This window comes from Nannospalax galili, unplaced genomic scaffold (genome assembly GCF_000622305.1).
Source record: "Nannospalax galili isolate Female #2095 unplaced genomic scaffold, S.galili_v1.0 scaffold639, whole genome shotgun sequence".
Taxonomy (NCBI): Eukaryota; Metazoa; Chordata; class Mammalia; order Rodentia; family Spalacidae; genus Nannospalax; species Nannospalax galili.
In genome coordinates this window covers 1040995-1059081 of record NW_008344644.1, presented here as the reverse complement: position 1 = coordinate 1059081, position 18087 = coordinate 1040995, and the positions used below count along the sequence as shown (strand labels likewise).

Genomic DNA, 18087 nt, shown 5'->3' with positions numbered 1-18087 from the left:
AAAAAAAAAAAAAAAAGAGAGTAATCTTGGAATTCCTTTTGGATTATTTATCTTTGTTTTGGGTTGTTTTTTGAGACAGAGTCTCACTGTATAGCCCTGGCAGGCCTCCAACTCATTACCTCCACTTCCCAAGTGCTAGGATTAAAGGAGTACACCACCAAGCCTTAATCTTGGAATTCTTTTGAATGATTTCCTATTAAAAATAAATTCAAATCCTTCTTGTTTCTGTGATTTTTTTTCAATACACTTCTAAAGTCAGGTACTGGAAAGTCTAATGATTATAAGACCACAGGGCCACCAGAGACACCACAGCCACCCAAGGCACCAAATCTAGATCTAGCCTGTTCTAGAGCATGTTGTATGCCTTCTTATCTCCAAAGAACCAGAACAAAAGAAAACTCAATCTATCCTGTCAGAAGCCAAGTGGGATCTATGCTAGCCACTCACTACTTATCTCTAGGTAGGTGAAAAGTTTCAGTCACAAGTTTTAAACATCAACTGACTTGAGACTCTTTCTTTCTTTCTTTCTTTTTTAAAACAGTGCCAATGGATTCTCTAATCCAAGAGCTCAGGTAAGATCTTCCCTACATTACTTTTTCAAATAATTGATTGATCTTGATTGGTTTAGAGTGAATCGCCCTTCTCTAGCAGCAGAATCCTTGATTTTGAGTGAGGACTAAGCAAAGTAACAATATCACTTCAGCTCTTTCTAAATACCAAGGAAGCAGAGAAAAGGAACCACTGTCCTGACAGTGGGTCCCAAATGATTTGGTCTAATACTGTGATAAAAACACACCACTTTTGCCATAATGTTGGTAATGGCCTGCTCTTCTTCATGAGCTGCATCTTGCCATACACCCTGCAAGGCTGAATTTTGCACTGATGATCCATGAACATGATTAATGGCTCCCCTAAATTCTAAGATGCCCAGTTTTTGTTTTAAATGATTAGATAATTCCATCAGGTAGCTACTTACTTTTTTAGCCTGCATAGTAAAAGATAAAGTGACAGTTTTTTGAGTGGGTCCTTATTTTTATATTTTAGATACTATAACTTAGTATTTTGAAATTTCTACCTTATTAGTTGATGAAGAATATGTTCCATTTGGATTTTCTTTCACAGAATATTTGTCAAAGTATAATTTTTAAAGTAAATAACAAAAGAGAAAGATAGTCCTTTGGCAGGGGGAACACATGCTGTGACATATTTTCTGTGAGAAACAAGATTGTTGTTTTGAGTCCAGAAAACCCCCAACCCACTGCTTCATCTGCCTTCTGAACTCTGCAATCTCTGTATGCACTTTTCAGGGGAGTGTTTGAAAAGAGGGCATGTGAGCATGTCTGGCCTACTTGGACTGTAGCGGGATGCACTGATAAGATGCACAGTGTATTCCAGGCACGGTGCTTGACTATCTTATTACTTCCTGCTTATACATGATTCATTCTGTGCCAGTGTCAGTTCACATGCCCATTTGACCAATTAGAATCCTGCTATACTTCTTTATGAAAGTCTGCTAGTAAGAAATCTCTGCACCTGTCTGGGTCGATGATGTCATCATTAAGAATTTAAATGCTTAGACTAGTTTGATCAGAACAAAGCATATGATACACATTTGGACATGATAAAAGCCTAGAATTGATTGCTTCTCAAACTTTTGGCTAAGATCAAGTATTAATGCATGAAATTGCTTGACTTAATTAAATTTTTGCCTTTTAAGTCTACTCATTTAAAATGCCTGTGTTTTTTGAGACTGTACCTTAAAATGATCAAGGGCTAAAAGTGTTTGAAATGTTTGCAGTTTCGTGGAGTGAGTTTCTAGTGGTTCACTCCTGAGGTGGTGTGCTTGTGACCACATGGCTGGCTCACTGTGGAAGTAACCACAATCTCTGTAAGGAATCAAATCACTCTCAGGGAGAAAGGAGACCTTATAATGATGGATCTTGGGAAAAAAAACACTAAAAAGAAAGAACTTTTTTTTTTGGTCTTTTTGAGACAAGGTCTCCCTGTAGCCCCAGCTGTCCTGGAACTCACTATGTAGACTAGGCTGGCCTTGAACTCACAGAGATCCACTTGCCTCTGCCTCCCGAGTGCTGGGATTAAAGGTGTGGGCCACCACACCCAGCTCAAAAGAAAGAACTTTTAAGGAACTGATGTGAATGCATTGTCCTAAAATAGCTCAGAGGTAGCAATGCATTAAATTAAAGAAAGAAGCAAAATGTAGGAAAAATATTTTTCCCTTGTGAGAAAAAAATACCATTTAAATATGCTATTAGCATGAAACTATAATAAAGGTAGTATTTGTTGAAGTCTTATGTAGCAGATATTGTTAACTTTATCATCCAATTACCTTATTTAATCCTCATAGAAACCTTATAAGGCAGAAACTATGATAGTTGCAGTTTTTGGAGAAATATGTGGAGATTAGTAGCTTATGTGACTATTCCAAGGCTACACAACTGATAAATCACCCAAACTTCTGACTTTCAGGCCAGCTTCTCTTGGTTGGGCTGTGTACTCTCTCACTCACAATTAATACTATGTGGAATGTAAATCACAAAGAAATTGTCTACTGCCTATGTCCTAGATAACCTGAACTTCCAGTTCCACAGTTAGCCCTGGGCTTGATCTGTAACAGCCTATTTTTGGATCAAGAATATATTTCATTAATGATGATGCTTCCTAGCCTCCTAATTCTCTAAAAATCTTTTTTGTCAAATATTCCATTTTACCTAATTTGTTAATAGAGTAATTCAGAAAGATGATGATAATGGCTAAGGAAATTCACAAACAAATTTTCCTGTTTTCTTTAATAAGAACCAGTTGTAGAAATTTAGAGCTGATCATTTTTAAATTTTGTAATTGTTTTTATTCAGCAGGACAATAATTCATGGACCCTTATTATCAGTCTATATACATCTTGTGGAGCAAGTAATGATATATACAAAAATTTGTATTTTTCATGTCTTTTGAGTTTTGTGTAATTTTGTATGGCTTTGTCCAAATCCCTATACTTGCTTCTGTGGTTTACTCCATGGGTTTGTTGTGGTCCAGAACCACAACCATGTGTCTGGATCCAAAGTATCCTTAGGAAATGTGGCATGTGCTCGCTAGCATAGAAATTATTATTGTTTTGCAGAGAACACTGGCAACTTTATATAGTTCCTTTTAGAATGCATGGGGCATGTTATTGCTTCCAGAGAAACTACTTACAAAAAATAGTAATACAAATGAATCTAATTTAAATACACTGTATATTGTTCATGGCACTAATAAAAATTGATACTGACATTCTCATCTTCTTATTATCCTCTATGTCAGCTACTATCATCACCATTAAAAAAGCAATTTATAACCACAGGCCCACCTTTAATCATATTCCTTATTAGCATTTCCAGTTTTCCTCTAACACATTCAGGTTACAGGTGGTGTCGAAAGCTCTCACGTCTTTCTAAATCATGACCACTGCATTATCTCTGTTCTCTTGTTATTATTGTTATCCTTAATCTGTACTTTGTGCTATTGCATCTACTAATATTGGTAATTGTTTCATGCATTGGCAAAGTGTTTTACACTGGTCCATCCTTTCCTCTAATTAGGAAAATATATTCTTGCCTCTGAAATGGCTTTCCTATGTGACTCCTTAGAAAGACAAATGAATACAAGGTCCTTAAGTGCATTAGAATCAAATCTTACTTTCCTGTGATTTATTGTTTCTCAGCAATTTTTTGGCTTAAGTGTTATAATGAAATTTTTATTTTGATACCTCTACTTATTTCATTTCAATTTTTACTTCACTTAAAACCCCACCATTTGACATTTTATTGTAAATTGCTAAGTATTTTATGAACTCTCTAATCAATAAGTTGTAGAGCTAATGTTTCATAGATAAGTGAAAAATTTTGTGACTTACAAAGTTAGATGGGTTTCTGATTTTTCTTCTGTATTATTTAATTTGCTACATGGAGCATTTTATTTTAATACTTAATGCCTTCCATTGTTTATGAACTAAAACTTCCATTAGTAGTCATGATTGTATTAGAACTGGGTGAAGATTTCTAAAGGTAACAACTAAAGGAAAAAATGAACAGAAAATTATTTCTAAGAATAAGTATTCCATAAAGCCATTAGCTTTATTTGGGAGTTTGGATAATAGAGCAGAAAACCCCTCTTCTTTCCTTTTATCACACTTTCCAAGTGTGGTGTTTACTGCGTGCTTTGGATATTTAGAAGGACATTAAGTATCTACATGTTAGAAATACATCATTCTAAATTTTATGTCCAAACCTGTAAATTAGAGTACAAGAAATAACACTTGAAGAGAATACATTTGTCCTATAAGCCACCTTGAGGGGGAAGCAAAACAGAAGAAGCTGGTGGAATGAATGTGATCTAGAAGAACAGTGTCCATCCTGGAAGGGAGGCAGCCACGGTGGGTCAGCCACTTCCTTCTGCTTCCTCATCCATGCTCTGCCTATTGATAAGGCACAGTGTTAATATACAGTTCAGAGTTCTCCAACAGAAACATTCCAAGTGATTGTTTTATGTTAACTGCGCTGTATTTACTAGGTAAAAAAAGAATCTTAAAATATATCAAGGAAGCTTTTTACAGGAGTGAAAATAAAAAGGAGTTTGTTGTTTAACAAGAAAACTCAGTGAATACTATCATGTATTTGTGTATTTGCATAATATCTGATGACATTTAGCATTGAACTTACTGTTGAATGGCCTCTGAATATGTGCACATTGATTGAATGAGTTCTTGAAACAATATATACAATATCTAAGTGGATCTACACAACAAGTTTGTAAAGCAGCCAGGACAAATGACAGTAAATGCATTTATCTCTTGAGCCGAATCCAGACATATAAAGTGCTTAAAGCACAATCTGACTGAGAAGCAGGGGACTCCTAGGCAAGACTTAGGTCCTGTATGTGGACCATACCTCCTGTATCCACAGTGTACTGTCCACTGTTACTGTAGTCCTAAGCATGCCATTTTACCATCTTTATTTGGGGCAAGATAGTAACTTAAACTTTAATCAGTAAATAAATAAACCAGAGAGCTACAAACAAGCCCTATTACATTTTCTTCATTCCCTGCAACAGCAATTAAATATTATCCACTGCCTTTACTTCTAACTTGTTTTCCATGACCTGACTGTGATTTTGAGTCTACATGGAAATGTGAAGAAATGACAGTATCTGTCTTATGTATGTATTGATTTCCTTTCAAAGTGCCACCTCCTAGTTGGTGAGCTATCAAGGGCTTTGCTCTTCTTCTGATTTTGCTTTGTGGGAGAGGTGAGTCCTTTCACCTCCACTGAGGCCCATAACAGTCACTGCGAAATGGGCTAGCCATGAAGCGGAATCCTTCTAGTACCCTTAACTCACAACACAGACTGATCCAGTTATCTGTGGGTCCTGTGTCCTCAGTTTAGCCATGAGTGCTAAGTATTTTCAAGACTGTGAGAGGTACTGAGCATGTGCAGGAGGTATTAGGAGATGACCTCAACTGTCTAGCAGGGTGTATATAGGCTATATGCAAACACCATACCATTTCAAACAAGGAACTTGAGCATTTGCAGATTTTGATATCTAAAGAGGGCTTCTAAAACTGATTTCCCAAGTATACTAGGGGATGATGATTGTGTGTGTACCCAGGAGCTGCATTGATAACAAAAGCATTCCTCTTAATTCTGTACACTCTATGGTAAATGACATCTCTTTCCAGAAAATACTATAGGGCTCAGAAGCAAATGCCTATAAAAATTATGAAAATCCAAAACAAAATAAGAACTAGAAAATGGGTTAAGCTTTCTTTTTTAAAATTTTTATTATTTTCATTTTATATGTATGAGTATATTACCTGCATGTGTATAAGTGCACCTGTGTCATGCAATGCCTTCAGAGGTCAGAAGACGGTGTTGGATATCCCTGGAACTGGAGTCACTGATGACTGTTAGCCACCATGTGGGTGCTAGGAATCAAACATGGGTCCTCTGCAAGAGCAGCCAGTGCTCTTAACTGATGAGCCATCCCTCCAGCCCGTGCTACGCTTTCTTTACCTTCGATGCTCAAATACTATCTCAAGAAAATTGGTGGCCTTTTTCAAGTAATGGTTACATAAGTCAAGAGACAAAGGCACTAACAACTCTCTAAATCAGTGACAAAAACTTTTACCACAGGCTGCATTTACTTGCACCATTCATGTGAAACAGTTTGCTTTGACATGTTTGAGAGATCACCTCCAAAGATAAAGTTTTGTCCATTTAGCTTTTCTCTTATACCATCAACTTTTTACACAGATATTTGCTACTCCTGATCAAGTAATGCATGTAGTTCGATATCTATCCATTCAGTGCTTCCTCTGTCAGTGCAGTGTTACTGCAGTGGACACATATCTAACAGAATCAATAATAAATCCAGGGATTTATGTAACAGCATCTCTAGAAGGTAAACACAGAAAGCACCAAAAGCAGTAAGAGAAAGTCGTTTCCAATGTTTCACAGCAGGTGACCTTCAAGCTGTTTCACAGTAGACATGAAATGTCGACTTTCAGGCTTTTCCCAGTACCACTCTCTCTGCTTTTAAACAAGATCTGTAAGGCATTGATGTCATAGCAAAACTTGGGAAGAGTAAGTCTCAGGGATGTTACATCATAGTTTGCTACTTTCTTGGTAAAGCCCATCTCACCACTGCTGTTCAAGAACAGAGGAGGAACAGTTGAGTCTGGGCTTCTTTGGAATTATCTTCACCTGCATTTTGGGGGAGTGCTAATGATTGTTGGCAATTCATTTGATGAAGAAGAGTAGAATAGAGAACAATTTATTTTGCAATCGTGTAGCAAAAAGTGAGGCCTTTTTTTCTTCTTTTTAAAAATTTTTATTATTTTATTTTATAAAATGTTATTTGTTTCTTTTCTAAACTTTCAAAGGTCATACAATATTTCTCATTCAAATCCAGATCCCCTCCTCCATCCATGCCTCCCCCTATGCCCTCACAGAACCCTATGCACTCAGCCATACATGCTGAGTGCTATTCATTCATGCGTTTGTACCCAAATGTCTTTCAGTGTAAATGCATCCACTGGAGTCTAGTCAGCCCATCCAGTGGTCGTATGTAAGTCATACACTCCCTCACCTAGCAACAATCAGTCTCAAATAGTTCTCAATCTAGTGCTGGCCCACCACCTATTTCTCACCTCCTCTTTGGGTCTTTGTTTATTTGAGCTGACATGGGTCCCGTTCTCTTGCCACTGCTGCCACAGGCTCACATGAGCAAGCTTTCAGTGGCCTGGAAGCCTCCACTTCCCTGTGTTCATGAACCAGCCCTGGCTCTTACAATCTTTCCCCCTTCTCTTCCCACAATGGTCCCTGAGCCATGGATGGGTAAGGTTTCATAAAGGAGTCCCATCCTACACTCTACAGTCTCTTATTCTTCAAAACTTAGCCAGTTGTGGCCTTCAGTGTGCATCACACTCTGCTGCACAAGGAAGACTCACTGGTGAGAGTTGAGGGGTGCATTAGCCCTCTCTCTGCCCCTTATTCCACTATATTCCATGAGCCTTAGTTGTAGAGATTCGATTGCAGATGCATCATCTAGTACTGGGCATCTCCCAGATATATGTTCTCTGTGCCTGACCAGATGTGCAACTCTGCAGTAGCCTTCATCTGTTGCAAAAAGTAGCTTTTTTGGTGAGTGCTATATGGCATGCTTGTCACTCTAAGGAAGGTCTCTTCCATCTGGCACTGCATTCCCCAGTATACATATGTGCGACCACTGCCAGCGGTGGCCACTCCTCTGTTCTTGTGGGTACTGCTCCTTCGTTCTCATGGGCATCGAGGCTGCTCCTCCGCTCACCCTGGGCTGAGGCCACTCTTCTGCTCACCTGGTGCTGAGGCAGCTTTTCTGCTTGCCCTGTGCTGCCTCCTGTCATCACTGCTTCTGCCCAGTCCCAGACCCCAGGGCTGGTGAGGAGACTGTGTCAGCAGAGCCTCTTTCAGACACAGGAGACCAGGTTCAGTGACACAGGTCTGCTTTATTGCAGGAAGGCACAAGCTTATATAGGGGTTGTGGTCCAATCACAGCACAGCAAGTAGGATACCTTATTAGCATAACAGGTTTAGTGTCCTATTACAGTACAGCAAAGATACCTTATTAGCATAACAGACTTAGCATCCTATTAGCATAACAGACTTATGCTTCATTAGCATAATGGGTTTCAGATTACAGATCCTAGATTCCTGGAAACCACGTGACCCTAACTGTTGCAATATCTAAGTGTTGCAATTTGGAATTCCAAGGGTGGTGATTAGGGAGTGGTGAGCTCTAGGCATCAGTCTCATGATCTGCCAATGGGAGCAAATGTCACAAGGTGTTTCTTGTGGCTCCAGCAGTCAGGCCGTTGCCTCAGGCCTGCTGTATGGCTGTCAATAAGACTTTCACCCTAGGCTCAAGCCTGTCTCCCACACGTATGCATAGCAGCTCCCAGATATACATATGCATTCATGTTCAGACACTCTATGTACATTTTTCCTAGGGTTTCTAGGGCATCACTTTTGCCTCTATGTTTCCTAGCCCCACAAGATTCACTCATCTCCACTCTTTTTTCTCCCATCTGGTTTCCCTCCCTCCCTCCCTAGTCACAGTGCCCCCATTATCCCCACCCTCCCCCCAGTACCTCCCAACTCCCACCCTCTTTCCTCTCCTGACTTCCCTCCCTCCCCCACACCATGATCCCTTGCATGTCCCTCTGTCCTCTACTCTCTGCCTTTTACTCCCACTTTTTCTACCTCCCTAAGATAGCATCTGTTACTCCCATCCCCCTTTCAGGTTGTTTCTTGTCCTTTACCTCCATGTACCCTTTCCCTTTACCTGGCTGCTGGCGTTACTTCAGAATTTATATACTCATATACAAGGGATTGGTGCTACAATCCACAAATGAGGGCGAACCATATGTTGCTTGCTTTTTTGCATTTGTGTTACTTCTCTTAGTAACTCTAGTTCCATCCATTTACCTCCAAATTTCATAATTTTATATTTTCTAACTGCTGAGCAGAACTCCATTGAGTAGATGTTCCACATTTTCATTAACTATTCATCAGTTGAGGGACATTTAGGTTGTTTCCATGTCTTAGCTATTGTGAAGAGAGCAGCAACAAACATGGATGTGCAGGTATCTCTACAGTATGATGAGCCCTTTGGGTATATGCCAAAGAGTGGTATCACTGGATTGTATGGTAGGTTAACTTTTAGTTTTTTGAGGGTTCTCCACCCTGCTTTCCATAGGGGTTGCATGAGTTTGCATCCCACCAGCAGTGAATGAGTGTTTTTCCTTCTCCACATCCTCTCCAGCATTTGAAGTCTTTCATTTTCTTGATCTTTGCCACTCTACTGGGGTAAGATGGAATCTTAAAGTGGTTTTTATCTGCATTTCTCTAATTACTAAGGATATTGGGCATTTTTAAGGTGCTTCTTAGCCATTTTTATTTATTTGAGAACTCTCTGTTTAGGTCTATCATCCATCTTTTTATTGGGTCATTTATTTTCTTATTTCTTTCTTTTTTTAAGTTCTTTGTATATTATGGCTATTAATCCTCTGTCAGATGTATAGGTGCTGAAGATTTTTCTCCCACTCAGAGGGTTTCCTCTTCCCTTCCTTAGTTGTTTCTTTTGCTATACAGAAACTTTGTAATTTAATGAGGTCCCACTTACTGATTGTTAGCCTTAGTGTCTGAACAGCTAGCTGGTGTCTGATTTGGACAGTCCTTTCCTATGCCTGTATCTTAGAGGATGCTGCCTATGTTTTCTTCTAGTAGTTTCCAAGTTTCAGGTTTTACATTGAGGTCTTTGATGCATTTGGAGTTGACTTTTGTGAAGGAAAGATAAGGGTCAAGTTCCTTTTTTCTGCAGGTGGAGATCCAGTTTTGCCAGCACCATTTGTTGAAGATGCTGTCTTTCCTCCATTGTGTGTTCTTAGCACCTTTGTTGAATATCAGGTGGCTGAAATTATAGGAACTCATGTTTGGATCTTCTATTGTGTTCCATTGATCTACCTGTCTATTTTTGGGCCAGTACCATGCTGTTTTTATGACTATAGCTATATAATACAATCTGAGATCTGATATAGTGATTCCCCAGCATTGTTCTTTTTGCCCAAGATTGTTTCAGCTCTCTGGCATCTTTTGTTATTCCATATGAATTTTAGGATTATTTGTCAAGCTCTGCAAAGAATGTCATGGGTGTTTTGATTAGGATTGCATTGAATCTATAAATTGCTTTTGGTAAAATGGTCATTTTTACAATATTGATTCTACCAATCCATGAGCATGTAGGCCTTTCCATCTCCTAGTATCTTCCTCTATCTCTTTAGAGTTTTGAAATTGTAGAGATGTTTAATATCTTTGGTTATTTTTATTCCTAAATATTTTATTTTTTTAAAGCTATTGAGAATGGGATGTTTTTCTTGAATGCTTTTTTCTAATTCCTTGTTATTAAATGACATACTGCATGAAATGGACCTAACAGATATACACAGAATATTCCACCCAACCACCAAAGAATATGCTTTCTACTCAGCACCTCACGCAAGTTGTTCTAAAATTGATCACATTCTGGGGCACAAAACAAATCTCAAAAAATACAAAATAATTTAAATAATTCCATATCTTCTATCACTGCAATAAAGCTTATAATCAATGGCAAAAAGAAGCTCTAGTAAGTACACAAACTCATGGAGATTAAACAACACACTCCTGAATCATGAATGGGTCAAAGAAGAAATTAAGAAAGAAATAAAAATATTTCTGAAACAAAATGAAAATGAGAACACAACACAACAAAACCCCTGGGACTCCCAAAAAGCAGTCCTAAGAGGGAAGTTTATAGATCTTAATGCCTACATTTAAAAAATCAGAAAGAGCACATGTAAATGACTTGACAGTACAACTCAAGACTCTGGAAAGGCAAGAACAAACCAACCTCAAACCTAGCATATGAGAAGAAATAAAGCAGAAATTAATGAAATAGAGACAAAGAAAACAATACAAAAAAAATTAATGAATATAAGAGCTGGTTCTTTGAAAGGTTAAACAAAATAGACAGAACCTTAGCCCAGTTAACCAAAAGAAAGAAAGAGCAAATTCAAATCAACAAAATCATAGACAAAAGGGGAAACATCACAACAGAAACAAACAAACAAAAAAATCCAAAACATTCTAAGGGAATACTTTAAAAATCTATACTCCATTAAATTTGAAAACCTATAAGAAATGAATGAATTTCTAAAATCATGGACACCACCAAAGTTAAACCAAGAGGAGATAAACAGCCTAAACAGACCCATAACAAATAAGGAAATTGAAACTAATATAAAACCTCCCAACTATAAAAAGCCCAGGCCCTGATGGATTCACAGCAGAATTCTACCAGACATTCAAAGAAAATCTACAACCCATACTGCTTAAATTATTCAAAAAGATAGAAACAGTGAGAATTCTCAAACCCGTTGTATGAAGCCAGTATCATTCTAATACCCAAACCAGGTAAAGATACAGCAAAAAGAAAGTTATATCCTTAATGAACATAGATCCAAAGATAATCAACAAACTACTTGCAAACCGCATATACATCAAAAAGATCATCCACCACGATCAAATCGGCTTTATTCCAGAGATGCAGGGATGATTCAACATATGTAAGTCAATAAATGTAATAAAACATATAAATGGACTTAAAGACAAAAACCACATGGTTATCTCAATAGATGCAGAAACGACATTTGACAGAATCCAACATGCATTCACGTTAAAAGTCCTCAAAAGCATTGGTCTGGAGGGAACATAACTCAACGTGTAATTAAAGATGTGTACAACAAACCCAAAGCAAATAACATGCTAAATGGAAAACAAACAAACAAACCCAGAAGCATTCCCATTAAAATCAGGAGCCAGACAGGGCTGTCCACTATCTCCACTCCTTTTCAATATAGTGCTTAACTCTTGCAAGAGGAATAAGACAGGAGAAGGAAACTAAAGGTGTACCACTTGGAAAAGAGGTCAGGTTATCCCTTTTTGCAGATGATATGATATTATACTTAAGAGATCCCAAAAATTTCACTAGAAAACTGTTAGAATTGATTAATGCTTTCAGTAAAGTGGCAGGATACAAAATCAACTTACAAAAATCAGTTGCCTATCTACCAATAAAAATGAGGTATTTACCTTTTTTTAAAAATAAAAATTTTAAGAAGCATTTCATTACAGCTTTAACATACTCAATAACAGTTTCCAGAGCAAAGATACATCTCTTTTAAAAGTGGTTATACAATTTTTAGGTTTGCTGTTGATTTAAGATGACTTTATAGACATACACAGGTGCCAAGGATCTGAGTGCAACCAATTATGACTAGTAATAATCAGATACATACAGATTAGAGACGCACACGCCAACATCTCAGTGTTATTAGCAAAACAATGAGTCTTTCTGTAAGAAACAGTCTATTTTAAAATGAAGTGGAGATCTTTTTTAAAGGCTAAAAACTCAATTTTGAGGCCTTTTACCTCTTGAAAGTGCTTGACACTAAACGGATCCTTAAACATTCTTTACATATTTGAGAGAAGGCTTAGTTAAGGCAACATTTTAATCACCATTTTTATGTCTTCATAGGAGACTTGTGACCATGTAAATTGTATTTTAGAGTATTTTATTATTGTTCTGTCTCAACCAATCCAAAATCATTGTCACTGTTGGTGTGACACAACTCCCTTGCAATTTTAGTGTGTTGGTCATGGGTGGTGCTAAGGCTGCTGTTTGACTCTCTTGGGCATTTTCACTTTGTTCCTTCTGCTCTGAATCTTCACCCTAAGGTGCTCCTGTGCATCCGCAGTACAACACCAAATTCTTTAACATCACTCTCCCTTTCTCCTTGTACTCCCAGAAGGAGTGTATTAACTTTAATCCTCAAGAAACAGCACTTTATTTCTCACTATTATCTTTTAAAGAAGCTCTGCCTATTTGAGGTTCCATATTGATTATATTATATGCTCACAAACAAAAAGCCTTTGACACCTTGTAATTTTTTTCCTAAAGTGTGAACTGAAGTATTGCCACATTGTTAACAAATCAACTCTCTACACTCTAATAACCATGTATGGATAACTTCTTGTAACTAATGCATGCCCTTACCTAGAATGCACATGGATCATGTGGTGTGGAAAACACTGAGTTAGTAAGCTGCCTTGGGTTCTGGGGCTCTATCACTGACTATCAGTGGGTCTTGGTGATATGTTAAAAGTCAAATCTTCCTATGATTTTCTGCATAGCATTTTTAGTTCTTGTTTTCGGGTCTACCTTCCCACTCTCTTTTAAAGCATACTGACGTTTCACCTCTTACATATTTAGCCATATTGTGAGTTCCTCTCTGCCTTGGCTATCTCTTCACTTGACTTCTTTCCTCGCATAATCTTGCACCTTGACAATTTTCACCTTCCTATAAGAGAAAATATTTTTTCCTAGGTACTCCCCCAATGTGTTTATTCCAATATCATCCTCTTGCTAGCATCTAAGGAAATCTCCACAACCTGCTTCTTATGTTTCCTATTATTAAAAAATTTTTTTTCACCTCAACTGTTATAGACTATGGCTAGCAAAATCTTCTTCTTTCTCTCTTCCTGTGTGATATTTGTGCTCATCCTTTGAGGCTTAGACCTCACAGCATCTCCTCTTTGAAGTGTCCCATGACCTCTGAGACTGAATAATATTTTCTTCTTGCATTCTCAAAGCATTTCTCTACTTGTATCTTTCAAGGTACTGGTTACTTTGAATCATAGCCTTTTGTTAGTCATTCATCCCTCTGTCTATTCACTCAAAAGGAAGCAAATCCTCTGCCTTTGAGTATACAACTGGGTTGGAAAGACAAGAAAAAAGGAACAAAGTACATTAAAAACCATAATTAATCTTATGTAATTCTTCCTTTTTATATACTAGCTGCTTCTTTAAGGGCAAGAATTCCTATTTGTAGCCCCATTTATTCCATAAATAAAAATGTTTGGGTCATTAACCACTGTTTATTTTGACAATAAACAATAGCGATTCATTGTAGGCATTCCTGTTTAACCTGTTGCTTTTCTACAACTGTCTTAAAAGTGCCTGCCACATCTCTTCTTTCAAATTCTTTGGGATTCTTTCCCTGGTCCCTTTACTTATTTTTAAAGAACATTTTATTACATTGTGGTAAGGACAGCTACCTTCTTAATCTAGTTCCAAATCTAGTTTAAATCTAGGACTACTGAGCTAGCAAGGCTTCTACTGGCCCCTCAACTACAAGTCAGCCTGTTGTACATTTGTTTCTAATTCATTTTGTGCTATAAATAAGAATCTTCACCTATCAAGATAATTTATTGAAGTGCCAAATGTAATGTTACTATCTACTGTGATGCTAGGCATGGTAGCATGTGTCTTTAATCCCAGACCTCAGGAAGCAGAGGCAGGTGGATCTCTGTAAGATCAAGGCCAGCCTGGTCCACATACTCACTTCCTGGAAGTAGGGAGACCCTATCAAAGTGTGTCTGTGTGGACACTGTGGTCTCATTTGGTCATTTCAGTTGAGAAGAGAAAACAAAACTAGAACAGAACCACATCCTACCAGTTCCTTGGCTACTTATATGATGGAATCTGAGGACAAATGCTCTTATGCACAAGTAGATATACTACCAGGCCTGTGAGCACTGGAAGTTGGAGGCTGGTGGAGCCAGGTACTGAGGAATGTAGGAGACAAAGACGAAACATCACCTGAACATAAAGGGCTTCTGTTAGCATTCTTGGAGCAAACTTGAACATAAGGCATTAGAACAAAGGCTTACTTAGGGATCATTCTGGGAAAGGTGCTTCCAGGGACTTGTGCAAGATGAAGGGCAGGCTGTGCCCCCGAGCACCTGCCCTCAGTACTGCTCTCTGCCTTCCCCAGTATGGAAATCACAAAGCTGGCTGTTCTTCCAGCGAACGCAGACTCTAGACTCCTCAAAGTGCCCATAGTAATTGCTACAGACCTCCCCCGCCCCACCCCGTGCACAAGGACCCTGAGTCCTTGTTGCCTGTGGATGCGAAGACAAAGCCTGGAGTCTGTTTTGAAGGTGAATGTCACTAAGCTTGAAATAAGGGCTGGAAGGTCACTCTCCTATGGCCATTGTCAAAAATACTTAATCTCCCAACATACCAGCACCTTGATTTTCTCCTATATCTTGTTACTAGCTTCTTCATACTCCTGACTCAACACACTGGCCTCCCCCATGTTTAACTTTCGTCTTCTTAGCAAGTGATTTCCCGATGATATCATTCAGGGTTCTAGTACATTTATATGTAAGTAAATTATGTCTCCAGCTCTCCCCACTTCCTTGGACGTCAGGCTGTGTAGTCATCCCCACTTCCTTGGACGTCAGGCTGTGTAGTCATCCCCAGTTTTGTGTCCAGTATGTTACCTCTTCCTCTGTACATCTAGACATACCACCAAATCCTCTTGTTGTAAATGAGATATACCTCTGGTCTTCCTCATGTCAGTAAACAGGGAAGAACAAAAGCTGCAGGTTTATCCTTGACCTGCTCTTCATATATTGCATTAAATCGGTCCAAAAATAATGTTTTGACTTCAAAATAGATCCTTAGTCTAAGCACAGATCTAGATTACTGTACTCACCATTTCATGGGTTTACCTGATTCTCTTCTTTCTCACAGTCACTCCATGGAGCAGCCAGAACCCCTCCAGTGGGTTTCCTTTGTTCAAAGGAAAAGATGGATCTTGCTCTGGCCTGTTCCCCTATGCTTGTATTGCTGACCTTCCTGGTATCCTTCATCCAGCAGCCTTGCCTTTACCTTGGACCTGTATGGGCTCCTCCCTGGGCCTGGAACAGTTTCCCAAGCAAACTGCATGCCTTCCTGCCTCACTTGCTACAAGTCCTAACCCAGTGCCTTCCTGTGACAAGGCCTTTCCTGACCACAGCCTTTCTCTGTTCCCCTGCCCTGTTTTATTTTTTCTGGAAAAAAAAAAAAGTCACCTTCTGACATGCAGTCTGTCCATGTACTTACATTGTTTCTAGTCTGTTTTCATGACAATGTGTGTTTTGTGACAGTGGGATTGTGTACTCTAGAAAACACCATGAGACATAAAAACTTAACAGTTTTTTTTTAAAAAGTCTTTCAGTGGTGTGAGAATTCCTATAAAACAGACTTCCATAAAGAACACAGTGGCTTAAGCAGCCCATTTTGACTAGAGTTTGACCTGAGTTTATAGGATGAAAGTACAGCCTTGGGGGACTCTGCTGTCCCACAGCAGGTGCTCCTTAGTGATGAGCTCAATCAGACTGAAAGACAGGTGATCCCAGCAGCCTGCTGCTTGGCTTACATGGGATGGGGGACTTGAAAGCAGGTCAAAAGAAGAAAGATAGAAATGATAGACTTTGTCTCTTGAGTTTACATTGAAGCACAATTCTTTCCATTACTTAGGATCTAGTTCTACTTGACATCTTTAATGAAAGTTCCTTTTGTGCCCCAGTATGTGGTCAGTTTTTGAGAAATTTCCATGGGTGCTGAATAGAAAGTCTATTCTTTGGTACTTGGGTGGAATATTCAGTAGATGTCTGTTAGGTCCATTTGATGTATGGTATCATTTAATTCAGAGGTCTCTGTTTACTCTTTGTCTGGTTGACATGTCTAATGGAGACAGTGGGATATTTAAGTCCCCTACTATTACTGAGGTGGGGTTAGTCTTTGTCTTAAAGTCCTGTAGTGTTGATTTTATGAATTTGGCTGCACCAGAGTTTGATGCATATATGTTAAGGATTCTAATATCTTCTTGGTTAACTGTTCCTTTGATCAGAATGAAGTGACCCTCTTTATCTCTTCTGATTAGTTTTATTTTGAAGTCTATTTTGCCAGATATTAGAATTGCAACCCTTTTTTGTTTCTTAATGCCATTTGCTTAGAATATTAGTGCCTGTCCTTGAAGGTCAGATGGGTTTCTTGCAGACAACAAAAAGATGGATTTTGTTTCTTAATCCATTCAACTAGCCTGTGCCTTTTGACCGGGGAGTTCAGTCCATTGATCTTTAAAGTTATTATTGAAGGATGTGTATTGGTTGCCATCATTTTGATTACTGTTTGCATTGTCTAATTTTGTGTTTCCTCAATTATGCCTTTATTTTCTTTCGTTGCCCCTGGAGTATAGTTGTTCCTCTCTCTGCTCTCTGTATTGCTTCAAGTATTCTTTGAAGGGCTGGTTTTGTGGACATGTATTCTTTCAGGCTTTTCATGTCATGGTAGACTTTTCGTTCCCCCTCAACTATAATAGACATTTTTTGCTGGGCAAAGTATTCTGGGATGACATCTATGGTCATTTAGAACTGGAAATACCTTGGTCCAGGCTCTTCTGGCTTTCATAGTTTGTGTTGATAAGTCAGCTGTAATTCTGATGGGCTTTCCTTTGTATGTGACTTGTTGTTTTTCTTTTGTTGCTTTCAGTATTCTCTCTTTGTTCTGTACATTTAGTGTTTTTAGTATGATATGTCGTGGGGAGTTTCTTTTCTGGTCCTGTCTATTTGGTGTTGTATGTGCTTTGTGTATTTATATGAGGATGTCTTTCCTTAATTTTGGGAAATTCTCTTCTACAATCCTGTTTAAGATCAGGTCAATACCAGTAACCTGAAATTCTTCTCCTTCCTCTATTCCTATGATGTGTAGATTTAGTCTTTTCGTGGTGTCCCACATCTCCTACATATTCCACTCCTGTGGTTTTTTTTTTTTTTTTTAATTTTTCGTAATTTTTGCTTGAGTGGTCCAATTCTTCAACTTTGTCCTCTTGTGGTGATATTTTGTTTTTCCTTTCATTCATTCTAGCAGTGAGGCTTTCCCCTGTTGTTTCAAGCTTGCTTAATGAGTCTTGCAACTCCTTCTTCATTTCTGCCTGAGTTTTCTTCAATGTTTCTATCACTTTTGTGAATTCATTCAGAAGTCAGTTCGTGTGTTCTTTAAATTCATTGGATTCCTTGATCATGTTTATGATTGTCCTTTTAAACTCAGTATCCCAGGTTATTTGTA

At 38.4% G+C, this 18087-nt stretch overlaps 1 protein-coding gene across 4 annotated transcripts in view; it reads left to right on the top strand.

Annotated features, from left to right (window-relative positions):
- LOC103740310 (ST18 C2H2C-type zinc finger transcription factor) overlaps positions 1–18087 on the top strand; it is a 165346-nt gene that overhangs the window by 40760 nt on the left and 106499 nt on the right. For all 4 annotated transcript variants that reach the window (XM_008840900.2, XM_008840902.1, XM_008840901.2 and 1 more), the window contains one exon: positions 542–572. In XM_008840900.2, coding sequence (XP_008839122.1) covers positions 542–572 — 31 coding nt within the window. The remainder of the gene's footprint in view (positions 1–541; positions 573–18087) is intronic.